Source organism: Podarcis erhardii (genome assembly GCF_964252035.2).
Source record: "Podarcis erhardii genome assembly, chromosome: 6".
Taxonomy (NCBI): domain Eukaryota; kingdom Metazoa; phylum Chordata; class Lepidosauria; order Squamata; family Lacertidae; genus Podarcis; species Podarcis erhardii.
This window is the reverse complement of record NC_138510.1, coordinates 14112633-14130399: the sequence shown is the minus strand read 5'-3', so window position 1 is coordinate 14130399 and position 17767 is coordinate 14112633. Positions and strand designations below refer to the sequence as shown.

The window sequence follows — 17767 nt, the reverse complement described above, 5'->3', positions numbered from 1 at the left end:
ATATTTACAATTTTATAACATGCAGAGAATAGCATGTGCTGAAAAACCAGAGAGAGGAGCTGAGGGAAGTCCGGGGGGGGGTTCCTTTTTGGGGAGGGGGGAGGGAAAAATGAGGATGATATGTCTTTGATAAATTTGTTATGTTGAAATTCCTAATAAAAAATATACAAAAAAAAAAAAAAGACTTAGAAGGTCAAACAAATTCAAATACGTTTCTATTCACCACGTCCCTCTTTTCAAGCTTACCTACTTTGCAGCTTCAGGATGTGTTCCTTAAGCCTGAAAATACGGGGGAACAAAAACACAGTATCAAGAATTGCATTATAAACCCCAAAGACTTGAAACTGGATGGGCAGGGAGCCAGAAGAACCCACAGAACAGTGCACAGATTCCATCTGGTAGGGCTGAAATGCTCGTGCAGAAGGAACAATTGGAAGAGTGCAGTCTTGAATTCCTCCTCTTCAGTTTTGGAACGATAAATATTAAGCCAGTGCACAGCTATGTGGTGTTTTTAATTTACTGTAATCTTATAAAATTATTTGTGAGCATTCCCGTTTTGTACAATGATAATACTAAACTATTATACAGTGGTACCTCGGGTTACATACGCTTCAGGTTACATACGCTTCAGGTTACAGACTCTGCTAACCCAGAAATAGTACCTCAGGTTAAGAACTTTGCTTCAGGATGAGAACAGAAATCGTGCAGCAGCGGCAGCGGGAGGCCCCATTAGCTAAAGTGGTGCTTCAGGTTAAGAACAGTTTCAGGTTAAGTACAAACCTCCGGAACGAATTAAGTACTTAACCTGAGGTACCACTATATTTCTTTTTTTAAAAAAACAACTTCACCTGCCTTGGGTACTATACACCATGACATTGGGTAGGGAGAAGGGCATCTGCTCTCATCTCATATAGGGCCAGCCCAGCTGCTTCCTACTTATGCAGATGTTCCCATCAAGCCCAGCCAGTTTGGTCAACAAATAAAAGAAGGAGCATCTCTGGCAGTCCCAAGATAGCCTAAGAGCTTCATCCTGGCTGAATTGTTCCAGGAAATGTTTTCCAATTAATACAGCCAAAAAGATTCTCAGGAACTTTGTGCAAAGTTCTTCTTACTAATTTTCCAAGTGGTAAATAATTTCCGGTCTATAGGCTTTGCAATGTCTTGGCTTTGTGAAAACGATGAGCAAACAACAGGCTGTTCAAGTAGACTAGAATTCTCCTGGGACTGGCATTTGCCAGCATATCAACCTGGGTGGCTGACAGTGACACTATGGTGGAATCTAGACACATATAAAAAACGTTGTGAAAACGCTTTTGAAAAATATATTGAATTTGCCATAGCTCACCATCGCCATCTTATGTCACATTTGTACAAATGCACTTTACAACACACCTAAAACATTTTATTTGCAGCTGCGTAGCTGAGTCCTATGTGATTTCACCCAGCCAGCCTATAATGAGATAACAGGCAGTTATCACAGAATAAGTGTTGGGGCAGAAGACTCAAGGCAGAAATTCTTCAAAATAGTAGTGGTTTGGGGAAATGGAATCCTAACCTGGATCAATTGAGAAATCACACCAGATCACACTTAGGTTTTCCCTAATGGAGCAAATAGCATTAGGGGAGGGGATTTTCACTGAGGGCCAGTGAGCTTTCTTGGTGTCCCAGTGCTGATCTGTACTGGGGCTCCCCCACAGCTGATGTTTGCCAAAATTTAAGGAGATGGGAAATTAGAAATCTTAGTTATTTCGTTCAGATTGTTCCTCTGTTTTCTGCTCTTTCCTTCCTCATAATTGCCCCCTTACATATAAAATTTCAGCCGTCCACTGTTTGATGTTCTTTAATCTCCTTGCTGTATTCAGCTTCACCCTGCCCCCCCCTTTATATTAGACATATGAAGCAGATTACAAGGGAAAGCATTAAAAAGATTAACGCGAGAAAGCCAACTCACATATTAGCCAGGAAATGCACACGCGTCTCAGTGTTGCTGTCACTGGGGAGAAACAAAACATAACCTCAATACTTTACTCCAGCTGCTGCAGGCTAGCACTACACGACTGAAGAGTATTTTGCTTTTTAAACAAAAAACATTCTCTGTCTCACCAGCAGTATCATAGGAATATTAGACCTCTACTCTACCCAAGTGCTGTGACAATGAATTAAAAACAAAATAAGATGCTGGATGTAGTACTCCAGATGTGCTCTGGCCAGCACAAAATAGAGTGGAATTATTGCTTTCCATGGTCATTTAAATCACATTCAATGCACATTTAAAGCACGTGACTTCTCCCAAAGAATCATGGGAACTGTAGTTTGTTAAGGTTACTGAGGGCTGTAGCTCTGTAGGGGTAAACTACAGTTCTCAAGATTCTCTGGGGGAAAGCCATGTGCTTTAAATATCTGGTGCAGATGTTGCCTACATGTTCTTTGGTGGTGGATGGGACACACACACACACACACACACACACACACACACACACATTTCCAAATGTAAGCTGCACAATCACACACACAAATGCACAATTATTTGTCATTGTAGAACATGAACTCATGGATCATGCATAGCACCTTCCGGAGAGTGGCCTGATGCAAATATTAGCCAGATCTGTGGCCTTCAGGAAGTCTTCGTGGAAGTAATGAAGCTGCAAGATGCAAGCCAGAAGGAAAGCGCCAGGGAGCAGAATCCGTGCAAACAACTCAATTGTGCTGAACCGCTCAAGACCCAGGTCTTTTAATCTGTCAAGGGGAAAGGAGAGAGATCCACCCATCACAACCCACTGGGAGGTAATTCACACAATAGGTTCTCAGTGTTAAGAAGGCAATGACTTCGATTCTGCCCTGTGTTTGTACCATGCGATGCTGTTTCTGTTCTGCTGCAATTTGGCTTCTGGCAAAAACTATGTTATTTGTCTCACCGCCTGCTGAGGTGGAATTTTATGTAATCAAATTTTGCAGTTAATTCCAGTATCATTACCTTAAAGGTAAGGTAAAGGGACCCCTGACCATTAGGTCCAGTTGTGACCGACTCTGGGGTTGCGGCACTCATCTCGCTTTATTGGCCAAGGGTGCTGGCTTGACTAAGCCGCTTCTGGCAAACCAAAGCAGCGCATGGAAATGCCGTTTACCTTCCCGCCAGAGCAGTACCTATTTATCTACTTGCACTTTGATGTGTTTTCGAACTGCTAGGTTGGCAGGAGCGGGGACCGAGCAACAGGAGCTCACCCAGTCGTGGGGATTTGAACCGCCGACCTTCTGATCGGCAAGTCCTAGGCTCTGTGGTTTAACCCACAGCGCCACCCGTGTCCCTTTGTCATTACCTTACACCACACCATTAATTTCAATGTTGGGGCTGTTTGTTTCAATGCGAGTGAAATGCAGTGCAAGGAGGGGGAAATGAGATCACTTATGTAGCATTTGCAGAATAAAATCAGCAACAACAGTGAATAATAATTGCATTCCCTGGATTGATTTCCCTTCTGGACATGGAATGAATAAGTGAACATCAGCAATTTCTGCTCCATTTTCCATTTCTTTTAGCATTTTCCCTACTCAAGCTACCCAGCCATTCCAGTGAGATCCACCTAGTGCCACCATTGTCATCCTTTTGGTTCCAGGTAAAAACGTATTTCTTCTGCAAGGCATTTGACAGTTTATGATGATACACTGGACGATATGGTTTTGCAGCTGTTTTCTTGGTTCTGTTTTACGGATATTGCAAAGCATTGTTCTTTTTTCTTTCCTTTTCAATTCTACGTCGTGCTTTACGTTTCAAAGTTTTGTAAGCTGCTTAGAGACACTGTTGCATAGCAAGGGACTAATAAATTGAATAACTGATATAATCATTAATAATAATAATTCAGTCCCTAAATTTACCCAGCAAACAATATTCACTAGTTTAGATGTGAGGGGCTCCCCCACCCCTTTTCATTAGGAATAGTTCTACTGCTCTGGTACTCCACGGGTAAATAATGTTTGATATGGCAAATTCTGAAAATTATGTTCAAATTGCACAGCTCACAATCCCAGGTCTCTGCAGGAAATTTTTCTGTGTGTTTCCTGGTATTTTAAGCCCCTCTCTCTCACACACAGACAACCATCTGTGCTGATTAGTTCCTGTTGCAGAGGTAGCACCAAAATGACCCAATTTGGTTGCCCAAATCCTTCCTCCTGAGAAAGAGACAGGTTCAGCCAACAGGGGGCAGAATTAACCCTCTTATAAAGAGCCAGAAAGAGAGCTCTTTAGGCAGATAACCCAGGGAAGAACATCAGAGTCACAGCAAGCTGGCAGTGCTAACTTAATTCAACAGCAGCAAAAATCTACATTTTTAATTATTATTTTTTACTATTGCACAATAGACCAGAGATGCTATAACGAATTTCAAGGTAAAATTTGGATTTGAATATTTTATATGAGAGCCAGTGTGGTGATGCTGTTACCATGTCAGAAACAAAAGACTTGGAAACCCAGCTTCAAATCCCCAGTCAGCCACAGAGACCACAGTAAATAAATAAAACAAAGCCCTTACCTCTCCTCTGATATCGCCAAGGTGTTTAGGAAAAACGCTGACACCATCTCAAATTGGTAGGCATAGATAGCAATGAGCACCACCATTGAATAAAAAACAGTGGTGAGCCAGAAACTCTTCAGGATTCTTCTCCACATCTCATAATGAACCTGAAACCACATTTCCACATACCTTTACTGTACTGGTTCTGAACACAGTATGGTAGGCATTTTAGAAATGCATTTGTATAACAGGTGTGGGCTGGGCAAGTCAACCTGAACTGCAAAGCACTCAGTGTTCCTCCGCCCCATTCTGAAAACAAAATTCGACCCCAAACCACAGAAAGTAATGAAAACATCATAATAATCTGGGCCAAATGGATGAAAGTGGGTATCTTCTAGTGCTCTTGTAGTAAGTTTAAAGCTTACTGGGAAATGATATATAATGAATTGAAAAAGATGTTTAGAATAATGCATATATATAGATATATATATATAGTGGTAACTCGGGTTAAGAACTTAATTCATTCCAGAGGTCCGTTCTTAACCTGAAACTGTTCTTAACCTAAGACACTACTTTAGCTAATAGGGCCTCCTGCTGCCACCGCGTGATTTCGGTTCTCATCCTGTAGCAAAGTTTTTAACCCGAGGTAATATTTCTGGGTTAGCGGAGTCTGTAACCTGAAACATCTGTAACCCGAGGTACCACTGTGTGTGTGTGTGTGTGTGTGAGAGAGAGAGAGAGAGAGAGAGAGAGAATTATAGGGACAGAACTACCCAAACTATATAGAAATTTATTCATGTACAGTGGCAAGAATGTTACTTGCCCAAAAATGGAAAGAAGAAAGGAATCTGCAGAAATGGCGGAACTTACCGGAAAAATAAGAAAACAAGATAACAAACTTTTTATAAAAGAATGAAAATGGTTTATTTAATATTTACAAATAAACTGTAAACAGATAAGAACATTGGCAGGATTATTTTGCCCTGCAGGATTATTTTAATAACCTGGAGTTTTATACGAGTATATATTTAAAGTAGATGAATAAATGAGTAAGTTAATTTGGAATTTGCAGAAAATATAAAAAATGAATTTAAGGAACTGCAGAAAGAGGGAAAGGAAGTCAAGTTTTGAAATGTTAAAATAATTGTAGTATTATTGAAATGTACAAAATTGAAATTCATAAAGAAAGAAAGTGGGTATCTTTATCCCAGTCTGCATCCATATTGGAACTATGTTTAAACTGTTCAGAGAGAGAGAGAGTTCATAGATTTATAGTTGGAAGGGACCCTGGGGGTCATCTAGTCTAACCCCAGAAGGTTGCCCACAAGTGCATGCAGACTCCATGCTCGAAAAGGCTCCCTACTCCTGCTTCAAGTTCTGAGAAGCACTGTATTTCACAAATAGCCTAAACTAACTAAACTGACAACTGACAGATGACAAAGAGCTCATAAACCGCTGCTGCAATTTTCTAATAGGAAAAAGCAGGAGTGCAAATGTCTCCGATTTCCAGGTTTGCTTACCTGGTACAAAGCCACACAAAGCAGAAAAAGCACAATGTAAAGAATTTTGTACAGGGCCACTTTGCCATTGAAGCTGACAATAAAGAACATGACAGAGCAGATGTAAATCCAGTATTTTACAAGCATCCCCTGCAGTGCAGAACCAAGGATGCCCAAAAGAAGGTTTTGCGGATTGTCCGTTTCTGCAAGAGAAGTGGAGAATCATTCAGAAGCGTCATCAATATTGCCGAATCGTTCACAAGCATACTTTAAAATAAAACTACTCCTCTCCCTCAAAAAACCGTTTTTCCTTCTCACTTATTATGCTTGCCTGTCACCTTCCAGGTTGCAACTCAAGGGGAATGCTCAACAAACATGGTGTCAGGAATTGCTCCGTGCTTAGAAGCAGACAAAACCCTTGCTTCCTTATTAATCACCTTTGCCGCCCATTTGCTCTTCTGAACTAATTTTCCTGGGGTTCCTCCTGGACTGAGTACAGATGGCAAAACCCACCTTTAAAAATACATATTAATAACAGTAGTAGTTCAGGGCTAACTTTACTGAGTATTATATCTTCTTACCAGCCTCCCCATCAACTCTCACTCCCTTGAGCGATTCTTCCTCTTTTCTCTGCCTTTGCTTCATCATCATATACTGCTTTAGCAACAGCCAGAAGGTAAACAGATATAAAATCTGCAATAAAAATCACACCGACATTTTAATAACAACAACCACCAACACCACCCCACACAACTGAGCCAACTCTAGACAGCTTAATGGAATTCTTTTATTGCATAGTTTTATCGTGGATGTTCCTATTTTAATGCTGTCAATGGGATTGCTTTATTGCCTACTTCAATTATGGATGTTTACATTTTAACACTTGTGTCGTTGTCCTCCGTCCCACAATGCCGCCACACGCAAAAGGGTGGGCGGGCTTGTAAACCGCTCAGTATAACACGCATACTGTATACAGTGGTACCTCAGTTTACAAACTCAATCCGTTCCAGAAGTCTGTTCTTAAACTGAAACCGTTCTTAAACCGAGGCGTGCTTTGCCTAATGAGGCCTTCCACTGCCGGTGCCCTTCCACCATGCGGATTCGGTTCTTAGACCGAGATAAAGTTCGCAAACCACTACTTCCGGTTTTGTGGAGTTTATAAACTGAATAGTTCATAAACAGGACTGTTCTGAAACCGAGGTAGCACTATACATTAATTAATGAATAAATCAGCAGTGATCTGCACAACTTTCCAAAGTCCCACACACGCAGCTACATTCTCATGCAATTCAATTCTCAAATCTTTTTTGGCATATAGGCAAGATTCCAATAAGGTTCGGTACAATAAAATCGCTTAGCAAAAAACAGCATCTAACACTTAAGTTAATGTTGCATAACATTCACGGATCCTCATGGTGTGTTGCAGAAACCTGGCTACTATCTCCATCTTATCCCCGTCCTGACTTATTGCCTGGTACGTGTGCTTAGGATCGCAGCCTGAAAGTAGAACCCAGAACTGAAGGAAGCTCACCTTGACTCCTAGGTGGACACAGGGCAGCGAATAAGGCTTCAAATCCAAGTCCACAAGCAACGAGGCTGAAACTCTAGGAAACAGTTCCTCCTGGGAAACGTGCAGGCCTGCAAAGAAATTGAGGACCACCAAGATATTTCCATAGGCAACAAGGAAAGGTGAGCTCTTCAAGGCGTAGAGGCGACGGTTGCGCAACATCCAAAGGACACAAGACCAAATCAGCAGAACAAAAGTCAGCCAGCTGATATAAGTGATGCTCCAAACCTGGAAATGCATACATAAGAAGGACAAACAGATGGATGCACACAGAGAGAGATATATTTGGGTAATACTGCGGTCCCAAACATCATGTACCGTATTTTTTGCTCTATAAGACGCACCAGACCATAAGGCGCACCTAGTTTTTGGAGGAGGAAAACAAGAAAAAATAATATTCTGAATCCTAGAAGCCAGAACAGCAAGAGGGATCTGGCTTCTGGGGTAGCCTCTTGCTGTTCTGGCTTCTGGGATAGCCGCGCAAAGCCTCTTCAGGGCAGCGGGATGAAGGCTCCCCCTGTCCGGGAGAGGCTGTGCGCGGCTAAGGCAGAAGCCAGAACAGCAAGCGGGGCTCCGTTCCTCCTCCTGCTTCACAGTTGAGGTGCTTCGCTGAAGGGGCGCTGTGCAGCTCTCCCTCTCTGCGCAGCGCCATTCACTCCATAAGATGCACTCACATTTCCCCTTACTTTTTAGGAGGAAAAAAGTGCGTTTTATGGAGCGAAAAATACGGTAATCCACAAATGAACAAATATGAACTCCTAAAACTGTAGAAGAAGTATAAATTAAGGCACACTTCTTCTAAGCTATCTAGATCAGGGCCAGGGACCCTGTGCCCTAATAAATAAAAATTAGCTGTACATACTTGCATGTTAATACTGATACAGTGGTGCCCCGCAAGACGAACGCCTCGCAAGACGGAAAACCCGCTAGACGAAAGGGTTTTCTGTTTTGGAGGCGCTTCGCAAAACGAATTTCCCTATGGGCTTGCTTCGCAAGACGAAAATGTCTTGCGAGTTCCTGCAGGGTTTCCCCCCTTTTTTCCCCCTTTTCCTAAGCCCTAAGCTGCTTATCAGCTGATCCGCTAAAAGCCGCTAAACCGCTAATAGCGCTAATCCGCTAAGCTGTCAATGGGCTTGCTTCGCAAGACGAAAAAACCGCTATACAAAGAGCCTCACGGAACGGATTAATTTCATCTTGCAAGGCACCACTGTATCTGAAGATATGTGGAGCTATAACTCTGAAATTGCTACATACATGTCTTTGACTAAGGGTGCCTTCAGACTACAGTACTTTCCAGGACAGATTCATGCGCATATTGGAAATTTAGGTTTGCAGAGTTAGATTAAAGTGCTCTCTCACCGTAGCACCACAAATCCTTTTTTTTTTTTAAGTGATAATGTGGGACTACTGTATCTGTATCTTACCATCATGACAATCAATGCAGTGATGTAGCTCTGATTCATAAGGAATCGTGCCAATGCTAAAAAGGTACTAGGCCTATTTCCTTCAGTGCCCTGTTCACCATCAGTTTCTGATACATTTTCAGAGCATGTCTCATCTGCAAGAAATGCAAAAATTTTAGCAAAGGGTAAATTAACCAAAACAACAACAACACACACACCAGTGTCTGGCATCAGTTAATAAAGTTTTGGAGACTTTGCAGTGTTATATTTAAGCACACATCTCTCTTACCTGCCCATTTCCCCCTATAAATGACCCATACAGCACCGTGCCCCTTTTCCCTTGGAAAATACGGTTTTGAAAAATGCAATGGCTAAAATAACATCAAGGGGCAGGCTGAGATTCTAGGCTATAACTGTATCCCTTGATAATAACAAAGAGTTGTTGTTGTTGTTTGTTGTTCTTAGAAAGAAGAATAAGAGAAAAGTAAAGATGAAAAAAATTAAGAAGAATAAGAGCAGTTAGGCTTCTGTAATGTACTTCAGTCAATATGCCTACCAAGGTGGTTTACAACAAGGATTAAAGCATTTTACACATTTAAAAGTGACCATACATTGAATAAAGCCTTACAAAGGAGCCATCGCACAGGGAAATATACCTGAGAAGGAAAGGTTGTGTCCTTCATTGATGTAGGCATTCACATCACAGCTACGATGACTTTGACGCTGCAAAAGGAGAGTACTCTGAAAGCTTCCATTTGTCACATAAACCTCCTGAGTAGGGGTAAAGGAAAAAAAGGTTGAAAATTTTGATTTTGTACAACAGAGGTTTCACAAAGTCCGGGCTCAAAGTTGCATGAATACCATGATCCCAAGTGGGGAGAATTTCCAGAGGTACCACTTACTTTGAACAGGAAATGCATCACATTTTGTCATATCAGGGACCAGTGGGACAGTAGTGCTGGATCTCTACACGATGGCCCCCATAGCCACACACACAAGTGCAGACACACGTATTAATGTGGAAATGGCAGTGGTGGACTTTCAGCGGCGCCCAGTGTGATGCTAAAGTTCAGCACCCTCTCACGCTCCATTCTAAATAGCAGCAACTCCCTGAGGCGTCCCCGAGGTTCTGCACCCAGTGCAACCAAACTGGTCGTGCTTCCCTAAATCCACCTCCCAAAATGGGATGGAATTGAGTCATGATTAAATACATGTGAAATTGACATGGGCTGGAGAAAAACTGGTCCATCCAACAAAAGCATCAATATACAGCCAAAATCCAATCAGAAAACAGACAGGCATTCCAGACCTCGAGAGATACAGCTGGCAATGCATGTCGTATTTGACTCTATCCCATACCTTAGGAGGCAGAGCCCATCGCTGGAGCATCATGACCAGAGTGTAATAGAGGACAAGAAGGGCAAGAGGATTCAGAGCCACCGGCCAGCTGAGCTGGGGATGAACCTGGAGCTTCCAGGGCGCAGTGATGTTTGTCTTAATAAGTGGCACTAAGCCCAGGACCCTAGAGAAATGGAGAAAATGGTGAAGAGCTTGCTGCTACTTGATCTTTGTGGAAACAGGAGAGGAAAAACAATAATGCTAAAGAAAGACTAATTTACCTGTAGCAGCCAACTCCTAGGGGCTGAGGTCCCTTTGGTCCCCCCCCCCATAAAATATCTGAAGGGGCAGCCCCCCCCACTTGATGGGCACCCCTGATCATCACCAAATAAGTGCAGCATCGCTTGTGTGAATGGGGCATCATATAGATCAAGACCCCAGGCAGAACTTTAATTTCACTGGAAAATAATAATAATAATAATAATAATAATAATAATAATAATAATAATAATATATTTGTACCCCACCCATTTGGCTGGATTTCCCCAGCCACTCTGGGCAGCTTACAGTACATATAAAAACATAGTAAAACCTCAAACATTAAACACCTCCCGATACAGGGCTGCCTTCAGATGTTTTCTAAAAATCAGATAGTTGTTCATTACCTTAACATCTGATGACGGGAGGGCGTTCCACAGGCAGGGTGCAGGAACTGCTGCCATTGGTGCTTGAATGGAAGGATCTGATCAAATTGAAAGGCATTTTGATCCAGCAGAGGGAGGCTTCCACCAGCAAAATAGGGAGGGAAATTATTTATGCTGTGTCCAGGACAGCTGTTTACAGGTCCATCTGATATGCAGGCTGAGACCCTATCTGCCCGCAAACTGTCTTGCCAGAGTGGTGCATGCTCTAGTTATCTCCCGCTTGGACTACTGCAATGCGCTCTACGTGGGGCTACCTTTGAAGGCGACCTGGAAACTACAACTAATCCAGAATGCAGCAGCTAGAATGGTGACTGGGAGTGGCTGCCGGGACCATGTAACACCAGTCTTGAAAGACTTACACTGGCTCCCAGTACGTTTCCGAGCACAATTCAAAGTGTTGGTGCTGACCTTTAGGGCCCTAAATGGCCTCGGTCCAGTATACCTGAAGGAGCGTCTCCACCCCCATTGTCCTGTCCGGACACTGAGGTCTAGCGCCGAGGGCCTTCTGGCGGTTCCCTCGCTGTGAGAAGCCAAGTTACGGGGAACCAGGCAGAGGGCCTTCTCGGTAGTGGCACCCGCCTTGTGGAACGCGCTCCCACCAGATGTCAAAGAGAAGAACAACTACCAGACTTTTAGAAGACATCTATGCTGATTCCACCTTTTCCTTGCAGCTGCCCCCTAATCTGTTCCAGGGGGCTGGGGGACCCTTTCGAACAATGTGGGGAGTGGGGAGATGCAGGGGGAGGGAGAATCATGGCAGATAAGCCTATGTTCTATCTCCATCGTCAGAGGCAGCATGGCCCTGTGTACTAGTTTCTGAGAGGCACAAGTAGCAAGAGTGCTGTTGTGCTCTGAGTTTCCCATAACCACCTGTGAGAACATGATGCTGTTGTAAAATTAAGGAATGTTAGAAGGATGCTGGAATGAAGCTATGTGGTTTTAGCAGTAATGTTAGGATTAAGTAAAAATGGATTGTTAACAGGTCAGAATGTAAAGTTACAATATATTAAGATAAATTAGTAAGAAAAAGCAAAGAAGGAAAGGATTTGCTGAAACAACTAATGAACTAGAATACAAAAAAGGGAGGTGTGAGGAGGTCAAGGAAACAAGCAAATGATAGATAAGATATGGAAAGATGGATTTGTTTTTAATTGTTTTTTATTTATTTTTTTGTATTTTGTATTTTCTGTTTGTCTTTTTCTTTCTTTTTTATTCTTGTAACTTTTTGAAATACCAATAAATATTATTTTTTTAAAAAAATAGAGAACATGATGCTGGACTTGACGGTTTAATCCAGGAGGGCTCTTATTTTTTTTGATTGGTTATAACTGGAGGGAACACTAGTGCATATAATCCTCAGTTCTGAACCGGAACCAAGGTCTGCTGTGCTTTCTCTTACATACCATCTTCTTCAGCGTGTGAGTTTGATCTTTTTACCTGGCATAAATGTCTTCAGGAGGAACCAGGTCCTGGACGTACGGAAGCTGGTACAGGTAAAAAGCACCTAGGTGCCCTGCACTGAATATTGCAGCCAAAACACACAAAGTGTTGAAGGCAACTGGGCTGATTGGCCGATGGCAAGACCACCAGGAGCACAGACCTAGGAAGATGAAGAAATAAACTGCAGAAGTCGCCGAAGGTAGGATGATGCCTATGGATAAAGAAACCAAATGCAAAATTTCAGGTATGCATGGAAAACTGGGTTTGGCTGCGTATGCAGCATGCATTTAAAGTGCCTGTAATTCTCCCAAAAGAATCATGGGCAATGTCATCTGTTAAGGGGTGGGAGGGAATTTCAGTTCTATGAGGGGTAAACTATAGTTCTTGGGATTCTTTAGGGGAAGTCATATGCTTTAAATGTATGCATCCTTTGTCTCTGGCAGACTTACGACAGTTTAGAACAGGAAGCTGCAGTCCCTCTCACATATTAAACATTTGTTGATAAAAACCAGAGAATATTACTAGAGGAGCATGCATGCATTGGAGAACTCTTGAGAGACAACTTGCACATGTGAATGGCCCATCAGAGAGGGAAATGTCACAGGTGGAGACTGGCACACATCACCTTGCATTACTCCCCCCCCCCTCAGTAGAGTCCAGTTCAGCCATTCAGCTGTCAGTCATGAAACACACAGTAAAATAGTGCAGAACGTTTCTACCTGCTAAGCCCAACAGAAGCACGACGGCCACTTTTCCAGCACTGCTGAATAGACCTTCACAAAGGATCCTCAAGGCCGCTAGGAACAAAGTGAGTTTCAGAAGGAATCTTTGTTGGCCATTCTCCAGATTATCCTGCCCAGGTGAACCTTCCATTTCCTCGTCATCAGTATTGTCAGTTTCTGCTTCAGATTCCTGCAGATCCAGAAACAATGAAATAAGAATCAATTCATAGCTGGGATAGCTCAGTCAGTAGAGATCTGGGGCCCAGAGCAAAAATCTTGGGAGTTGGGCCCACTTGACTGCCCGCTAATAATGTCTCTGGTTCTGAGACATCATAATGTAAGTGTTTTGTCCTGCAGCATGGATATTGTTCTGATACTCTAGCAATCCCTTCGACGTTTCACTTGGAACAAAAGCATGGTGAGCCCACAATGCTGTTTCACCTAGTTATCACGGTTGTTCTTCAAACTGCCAAAGTGTTCGATGTCCCTAAATAGATGAAGGCGTTTGCTAGAAGAGAGATAAGCTCATCCTGAGTCTTTTGCAACCCGGTTTATGTCACGCTTCAGCCTAATGAATGAGCAACCTCACTGAAGACAAAGATATGAAAGCTCAGAATACAAAGCCTGGAAGTCAGTGCAAATAATCCATCATTAAATATTTCTCAGTCTGCGGCTCATCGTGCAAGATTAATGCATTCCAACTGGTTGTCCCTACTGAGAGGGATAAAGGAAAGCACACATCATAACTCGGGAGCTTAAGAAGATCCCTGCAGGTCTATCTAGCCCAGCATTCTGTTCTCCCAGTGGTCGACCATATGTGGGAGACACCCTTCTATGTCCTCTCCTAGTAACAATCCCTTTGTTTCAATACATCCAGCAGCTGATGTGATCCAGAAATAGGTAGTGTGAGGAGAGGAAATGTACTATAATCTAATAACATAGTCCTGCTGGAGCAGACCAAAGACTAGATAGTCTAGCATCCTGTTCTCCCACTGGCGAACCTGATGTATGCAAGAGGATTGGTGACCCCTATCTCCCCACATGTGATTCCCAGGAACTGGAAAATGTTCAGCCTCTGGCAGTGTAGGCAGTTCCTTCATTCCTAAGGTACCCCTGCCCCTACGGGTTGCGCGCTCATCTCGCTCAAGAGGCCGGGAGCTGGCGCCGTCCGAAGACACTTCCGGGTCACGTGGCCAGCGTGACAAGCTGCATCTGGCGAGCCAGCACCAGCGCCACACACGGAAACGGTGTTTACCTTCCTGCTATAAAGCGGTACCTATTTATCTACTTGCACTTAAGAGTGCTTTCGAACTGCTAGGTGGGCAGGAGCTGGGACCAAACGACGGGAGCTCACCCCGCCGTGGGGATTCGAACCGCCGACCATACAATCAGCAAGTCCTAGGCACTGAGGTTTTACCCACAGCGCCACCCGCGTCCCTTCCTTGATTCCTAGTAGCCATCAAAAACATTATCCTCCATATATTTTACCTAATCCTCTTTTTAAAGCCCGCCAAACTATCAGGTGAGAGCAAATTTACCATGTGCTGCGTGAAGACGTTCTGTCTTTCGTCTGCCCTGAATCTTCTAACATTCAGCATTGTTCCAGAATTACGAAAGAGGGAGGAAAATATGCACCCTTATCCACTTTCTTTTGCACCTCTATCACATCCCCCCTTACTTGTCTTTTTTCTAAACCAAAAAGTCCCAAATATTATAATTTTTCTCCGTAGGTGAATTTCTCCTAACCCTGAATCATTCTGGTTGCCCTTTTCTGAAATTTAGCTTAAGAACATATGTATATCGTTAGGGTTTCTCCCACTAAGCAGATAATCCATGCAAATTCCCCCCACTAACCAGATAGAGTGAACTATTTAAATTGTTTAAACCTTGGTCTATTGTTAGCTCAGTAATGAAATATTTGAAGAGTGGTATGCTTAATCTAGCCCATAATTCATTTATGCATTTAATGTGTTGTGTAAATGCATTTATATATTATGTATGTTTCTGCTGGGTTTTGTTTCTCATATTACATAATAACTCAAACTAATAATAAAAAGGGAAAGCACTTGTTCTTCCCCCTTGCAATCCTTATTCATATGCTACAAGGCCAAGAAATTTGAACGCAGGTCTACATAATTACCATTTCCCCTTCCATCTCTTCTTCTTCATTGCAAGGAAACAGGTCTTGGTTCCTTGGATGAAGCTGGGCTTTTCGGTTGAGAAGCTTGACCATCTTCTTGCAAAGTTGTGTGATTGTGAGACTGGTGAGAAACATTCCAATATCGGGAGCCAAAAGACAAATGATGTTCCAAGCATTGAGATGGCTAAACCTAAAGAAAAGAAGGTGCATAGGGTTAAAGGCTTTGCATTCAAGAAGGGCAAAGTTCCCTGAATCTGCCACACATTCAGTGCTCCATATCTTGCTTAGATATCACTTTGGGGAAACATGCCCCCATCCACAATGTTCCTCCAACATGGTGTACAATAGTTAATCAATATGCAATGCATAAAAATGAAAACGTAAGATAAAAATTAAGTCTTACCTCGGAAAACCAAAGTGGCACAGCACTTTCTCCCATAAGAAATCTTTTTTAAAAAGGAAAAGAACCATAGTTATAGACTCAGTGGGGTGGTCAAGTTTGCTGATGATAGCACATTGTTCAGGGTGGTAGAAACAAAAGCATCTCTCTAATCTAAACTGGGTGAATGGGTATTAAAATGGGGAACACAATTCAACACAGGAAAATGTAAAATGCAAAAACCTAACTTCCCAGTTGCTGGGAATTACAGATGGGCAGAATATTGCAATAGCATCTTGAATCATTCCTATATGATGTTGAGCAGACATTACCATTAGGTGGTAGGTAATGGAAAACAATCTGAAAAGCTGCTTGAACCGCAAGGAAAATGAAGCTAGTGTAGGTGATCGCGCTAAGCATCTGCCCGGTGGACCCTGAAAAATAAAAATGTAGACTTTATTTTCATGGACCCCACCACCAAAAGAGAGAGCATAGAAAAATTTAAACTGGCTATACCTTTGAGACCCCACACCTCTGCCTTTTCTGGTGGCATTTTTTGAGGGGAAACGGAGAAATGTTGGAGGGTATGGAACTCCACTCCAGGAACTTTTGCAAGTTCTTAGGGTACAGGCCGGTCCTCCCGTTAGGCAGAGTGAAGTGGCCACCTCAGGTGGCAGACACTGGGGTACCAAGAGTGGCAGCAAAATGTTGAGGGTGGGCAGAGCTGTGTGTGCACCCTCTAAGCTAGATCTTTCTTCTCAGGGGAGGTAGAGAATTCTGTCCTATCATCAGTGCTCAAGCAAAATTCAAATGCCACTCTGGTACGCCTCTGTATGTGGAAATGGAGGGAGGGCATCAAAAAGTTTTGTGTTGGCCCCACTAGCGTGGCTGTGTCCCTACTTCATGGAGTACAGTCCTCTGATTGAAGATGTCCTCTCTTTGAAGAGCTGTCTGTCTGGAACAAGTATTCTTGGTTTGTTTGTTTTTTGATTATGTATTTTGTGTTTTTATATTGTGAACCGCCCTGAGACATGTGGGTATATACAAATCTAATAAATAATAATAATAATAATAATAATAATAATAATGGTTTAAACAGGGCTATTTTTCAGCTGGAACTCGCTGGAACTCAGTTCTGGCACCTCTCAGGTGGGCGCCATTGCCATTATAAGAGAAGAAGGGAGGCCTTCATGGCGAGTTCCGGCACCTCTTTTTCTAGAAAAATAGTACTGGGTTTAAAGATCAATAACCCCAGGAAGGGAGTGCAATGAGGGCCTTCAAACTGCCTGTTAACTGTTAAGTTGTGGGTGAACATATCAGACAACACAGTGGTTCTTCAAACAGCTCTTGTTTATTCACAGGCCAGAACAGAACTGAACTGAAGGGTTCAGTCAGCCTACTTATATAGAGCTCCAGTACAACGTAACTGTAACAACTTTCTGTAACTATCCAATCACTGAACGTCACTTTCGATCCCTTATTTGCATATGGGGACCTGAGTAAAAACTATCTACAGTATCCCCCTGCTGGCCCAGGGTGAGAACTTCAGTAGATAACACCAACAATTAGCACTTAGCTCCCCACCCTTGATCTGAAACTTTCAGCAATTTGCCTACCTTTCATGGTGACAGCATTTGGTTTGGGGAACAGTGGCAGGAGCAGCAAGAAGAAGAGATAGACCACAGAAAGCCCATTGTATCTGAAACCTATAGCTAGGGAAACAACCGAGCGTTACATAAGAAAATCCTCAGCATGAGATGCGAGAAAGCCTCCAGCTTACCATTTAATAAATGGGAAGGTTCCTTGTTCCAGGTCAGGCTGTTTGTACATCTAGCTCAATATTTGAGTAGGAATGGCTCTCTGGGATCTCAGGCAGAAATCTGCCCATCTCTTGCTATCTAATCCTTTTAACTGGAAGTGCCAGAAACTGAACATGAGACCTTCTGAATGCCAGCCTTGCAGACCCTCCAAGTGTCCCTATTTTCCAGGGACAGTCCCAGATTTTCTGAAGCCATCCTGGTTTCTGATTTGATCCCGGAATGTCCCCCTTTCCCTTAGGACGTCCCT

General features: G+C 42.9%; 1 protein-coding gene across 1 annotated transcript in view; it reads right to left on the bottom strand.

Moving 5' to 3' along the window:
• The window catches only part of LOC309344776 (piezo-type mechanosensitive ion channel component 2-like), a 58892-nt gene extending 41468 nt beyond the window's left edge, over positions 1-17424 (bottom strand). The window contains exons 1-16 of the mRNA XM_081867426.1: positions 17317-17424; positions 16033-16134; positions 15725-15767; positions 15322-15511; positions 13179-13371; positions 12457-12670; positions 10337-10499; positions 9634-9748; positions 8999-9132; positions 7539-7802; positions 6589-6700; positions 6029-6210; positions 4527-4675; positions 2569-2736; positions 1952-1993; positions 247-279 (exon numbers count right to left, since the gene is read on the bottom strand). Of these exons, the coding sequence (XP_081723552.1) occupies positions 247-279; positions 1952-1993; positions 2569-2736; positions 4527-4675; positions 6029-6210; positions 6589-6700; positions 7539-7802; positions 8999-9132; positions 9634-9748; positions 10337-10499; positions 12457-12670; positions 13179-13371; positions 15322-15511; positions 15725-15767; positions 16033-16134; positions 17317-17323 (2111 nt within the window). The 5' untranslated portion in view covers positions 17324-17424. The remainder of the gene's footprint in view (positions 1-246; positions 280-1951; positions 1994-2568; positions 2737-4526; positions 4676-6028; positions 6211-6588; positions 6701-7538; positions 7803-8998; positions 9133-9633; positions 9749-10336; positions 10500-12456; positions 12671-13178; positions 13372-15321; positions 15512-15724; positions 15768-16032; positions 16135-17316) is intronic.
• Positions 17425-17767: the final 343 nt, after the last annotated feature.